This window comes from Papilio polytes, unplaced genomic scaffold (genome assembly GCF_000836215.1).
Source record: "Papilio polytes unplaced genomic scaffold, Ppol_1.0 DF822178.1, whole genome shotgun sequence".
Taxonomy (NCBI): domain Eukaryota; kingdom Metazoa; phylum Arthropoda; class Insecta; order Lepidoptera; family Papilionidae; genus Papilio; species Papilio polytes.
The window spans coordinates 6,234,184-6,238,732 of record NW_013527026.1 but is presented as its reverse complement, the minus strand read 5'-3'; the positions used below and the strand labels follow the sequence as shown (position 1 = coordinate 6,238,732).

The following is a 4,549-nucleotide window of genomic DNA, read 5'->3' as shown; positions in this document are numbered from 1 at the left end:
AACCGTAATGTGGGAAATAGACCATAAGTTGCTGCCAACATTAAGAAAGTAAGATTGCCAAAGTTTCTCATGTCATTTTGACATTTGCTATTGATAATTTGACAAATGTAAACAATAAAATAAAATTCTCATAATTCCATGCGGATGAAGCCGCACAGGAACAGCTAGTATTATTATGAAGTAGTATTCATTTGTTTTTTTCGTCTCTAGTTTCAACAATTCTCCTAAAATCTCTTGCAGAGGATAAAAATAAGTAAATTAGTCAGATAAACTATTTACATTTATATTCTCAGAATGATAATTTGTAGTGAGAAATATTTGATATCGATAAAAAATGGAGTATACCTAAAGCGATATTTGCTGAATTAAATCAGTCGCGCGTCGCCATGTTGCGTGAGTGTGGGAGCGCAATACTGAAGGCACGAGTTTTCCAATTATTGCAATTGCAGTAGCAATTATCGCGAACTCAAATGTGCAAGCACTCCGCAGCGCCGACGAATACAAAGTTTAATTGATAATATTGCATTTATTGGTTCAACAACATCGGCAGTTAATTGTTATTTTAACGTTTGCATTCACAGTAATTACTACCTTATTAAGATCATTGTACATAATGTACTGGTAAATCCTCATTTGATACAGTGACGATGAAAAATATGTTATTTACTATTTATTCATTATTACATTTTTATAGACTTAAAGTCAGCAATCTAAAGCGAAACTCTAAATAGTATTCCAGAAGTTTCGTATAGCAATTTTATCTCATTTTCATGCACATTGCGAGTATTCCTGAAGCGAGCTCTGAAAAATGGAACGGAACTCATTATTGGCTTTTATTCCCCGGGGACGATAAATCGAATGCATTTCAACGATAAGGTTTAAAACCAGCCGATCTTGAAACCACCGCAAAATGCGGAAATGCAGGAAAATTGGATATTTCAAGCCATCGCGGTGACAATTATACTGTGATTTTATATCATTTTGTGGTCTATAATGATGTGGATATAATTACACTTTTCAATAAAGTGGAATAACATAAAAAGTATTGGCGTAGAGTTTATGCTCTTTTTGGAAGGAAATATGTATGAAAACACAGCATTATATAAACAGTTTAATTTTTAATTATATAAATGTGATTTTTATTTGTCACATCTCGGTATGTAGTGAACGTAGAGCGGTTCGCCGGGCATCAGAAACATGCCCCTCTTGTCAATCTTAGCGCGGGAGGGCGTCGGCGCGCCGGGCACCGGCCGCACCTCATAGTGGAGTAACACATGCGCCAGACCGTATCTCATCGTTTGCAGACCGAAGCGTTTACCTACGAAAAACATTTAATTATAAGTAAAAAATGATGGAAAACAACGGATATAAAATAACTACTTCATTACTCTAAGCACATAATATAGCTAGTTTTTGTAAAAGTTGCGACAACCTGAAAAATGAACTCCCTACATCTCCGGTCTGTATTAAGCCACCAAAATGAGCAACATTATTCAAAGACCAAGTCAGGGGATTTCTAATATACAGGCATAAGTATGGGGTTTATTATAGCCCGGAATTTTATCCGGTAACAGATGTCACTGAGCTCACCCTTGTCGCAGAAAGTTTCTACTTTGTTATCTTTATTTAGATCGAAACTTCGAAATTCTGTCATCAGCAAGTAAATATAGTATACCTATACAACTTCTTGGTCCTTCACCGAACGGCATAAATGTGAAAGGTTTTATGTTCTTTTCATTTTCTGGCAGAAAACGATCTGGATTGAATTTACTAGGATTGGGGAAATAATCTGGATCGTAATGCATGCCGATTGCGTTAACATACACGGGCGTGCCTGCGGCTATCGTCAGATTCTCATCTATCTTGTAATCCTGTGACGCGATCCTGTCCAGCCATCCCATTGAACTATATTTTCTTGTAACTTCTGTAATAAGAATTACAAGATTGCTTATTGTATTATAAGATATAAAGCTAATATAAATAGTTATCGTACCTTTGATGACGCAATTGAAATATTTCAAGTCAGAGAGAACATTTGCGTCGAGTCCTTCTACTCCGTATTGATTTTTTGCTTCTAAAATTTCTTCGTACATTTTGTTCTAGAATTCAACATATATTATTCAAAATATCATTCGTAACATCATGTAATTAATTAATTTTACCTGTATTTCTGGATGAAATGCTAATTCATAAATAGTATACGTCATAGCTGCAGCAGATGTGTCAAAACCTCCTTCCACGAATATCGCCGCCTGAGCAATCAATACGTCCTCCGAAATTTCTAAAAAATATTTCGATATTTTTTTCAAATAAAAACGATCTAAAGATGCAATAGCAAGTTCCATTGTTTGTTAGGATCTCAGGCTTCTAACATTGAGTAGGGTCGTTAAAGAATTGTCACTTTTTAATCCGTCGGCAGTAAATTAATTACCTTCTTTATCATTGAGGCTTTCCTGTCGTATTTTAAGAAGAGCGTCCAATAAATCTCTGGGCTCATCAATTTTTCTGTCGTATCCGCCGCGTTTTTCAACGACTGTACGAAATATTTCCCTGAAATATTTTGTTGCGCTTTCAGGGAATAGGGAAAATCTGCAAAAATAAAACATGATAGCTGCAAATTTTCGTATGGACTTTTACAGAGATTTCATAATCCTCTAATCCTTGTTAGAAATTTTAACATTTCTTTCAATTTAACATGTTTTGATATTAGTAGGTTTTTGTACTATGTATTTATAAGTATTTATTTTACTATACGTTCTCTATGTATAGTAACTATATTTCATATCATACTAACAGCATAAATACGAACATTCATACAGATGAATGTTTGTCGCTACGTATTGACTACATATTGAATTGCATTGAACATAGTCTCAATGATGTAGACTATCATATGTGTACTTGCTAAGTTTTTTTTAAGTATCGACACTTCACAGTGTCGAGGCGACAAAAAGAGTTTTTACTGATGACTTTAATAAATGACTTTACCAGCCACCTTTGCCTTTGTGTAACAATAGAAGGATTGTAAATCAAATAGTCATGAGAATGTGTACCCAAAGATGTCGACCAGCTGCGGACAGAAGAAGATGCTGGACCAGCAGAGTCCGCGCAGCGCGCTGTACCCCATGAAGTGTTGCGTGACGCGGCGCATTGCGCTGTGCCCCGTCAGCGTCGCCGACCCCGACAGACCGAATGACGCGCATCCCGTTATATCTGTCGTGAAGTCTGCAAATAATACCTGAAATAAGACTCACTTTAGTATTTCTATTGACATAGGTTTGGCAATAAACCAGCAAAGGATAAAAAATTAGAAGAATGAAGTATAAATAATGCACGATTGATAAGGACGGCAGAAGACTGAGTTTTGTAACAATCGAAGGCAAAGATTTAAGTCCAGTATTAGACAGCTTTATGAAGATATCGTAGTAATATGCTACTTGTATGCCCCCCGCTCCGCTCGTAAACAGTGTTCATATCGCTCCGCGTATTTAATTATAAAGTGTTGGATTATGTGTCTATAACTGTTTTAAAGTTGTTACTAATTGTTGGGAATAGTTCGCGTAACAAGTTGTGCGATAGTGAAATCGTAAACAATTCTAAATTACATAAAAATGAACACTTAAGATAACTTGCATAAATTACCGATCGACGCGGGTGCATTGAGAAAGTTGTGCGCAAGCAATACTCGCACTTCCGTCCAGTGCATAACCGTGCGTTTCGCGTGCACTCGGCGCTCTGCCGTGACTCAGTGTGAAATAGTTGTGGACTCATTTGCATTAATACAAAAGATTTATTGCTTACGATATCTTTTGTGTAGGATAAGTGTTCAACGTTTAAAATAACATTATGAAGTGCGCGGGATGCTTAAAAACTACCAAAGAAGCTAATGTTACAAAATGTACTTCTTTAACTTGTGATAAATGCTTCTGCACCCTATGTGTTCCATTGGCTAGTACGGCTGATATGAAAAAGACTTGGAAATGCCCCGATTGCAGCGTACACCCAAAAACCGGCTCCGAGTTAGCGGGGTTCACTGACGAACTTCGCAATCTGACCAAGGAAATTTCGTCACTTAAATGTCAACTAGAGGATGTGACAAAGTCTATTTGTTTCTGTCATTCCCGTCTGGACGAAATTGTCACTTCACTTAAAACCACAGACAATAGATTGAAAGCATTGGAATTGCGAGACATCGAGTTAACTAATCTCAAAGCCACAGTCATACATTTAGAGAACGAATTACACACGCAAAGACAGAACGACATGAAAAACGAAATAGAAATTATCGGAATTCCCGAGACTCAGAATGTAACTTTACAGCACTCCGTACAGATTGTAGCGCAAAAACTCGGTGTGGAACTCAAGGAAGACGACGTGGACTATATCACGCGCGTAGGGCCCCGTCGCCCAGCGCCAGTCACCGAGCGGCCCGACGAAGCTCAAGGGATGTCGCGTCCCGTGGTAGTGCGTCTGCTGCGGCGTTCTAAACGAGATGCGCTAGTGCAGGCGTCGAGGTCGCGTCGTAATCTAAACACAACCGACCTACAGA

The 4,549-nt window shown here is 37.8% G+C and overlaps 1 protein-coding gene across 3 annotated transcripts in view; it reads right to left on the bottom strand.

Annotated features, from left to right (window-relative positions):
* Window positions 1–1,139: 1,139 nt before the first annotated feature.
* The window catches only part of LOC106106792 (cytochrome P450 6k1-like), an 11,614-nt gene continuing 8,204 nt past the window's right edge, over window positions 1,140–4,549 (bottom strand). For all 3 annotated transcript variants that reach the window (XM_013287450.1, XM_013287451.1, XM_013287452.1), the window contains exons 5-10: window positions 3,054–3,238; window positions 2,432–2,589; window positions 2,163–2,281; window positions 1,994–2,099; window positions 1,676–1,924; window positions 1,140–1,318 (exon numbers count right to left, since the gene is read on the bottom strand). In XM_013287450.1, the coding sequence (XP_013142904.1) occupies window positions 1,140–1,318; window positions 1,676–1,924; window positions 1,994–2,099; window positions 2,163–2,281; window positions 2,432–2,589; window positions 3,054–3,238 (996 nt within the window). The remainder of the gene's footprint in view (window positions 1,319–1,675; window positions 1,925–1,993; window positions 2,100–2,162; window positions 2,282–2,431; window positions 2,590–3,053; window positions 3,239–4,549) is intronic.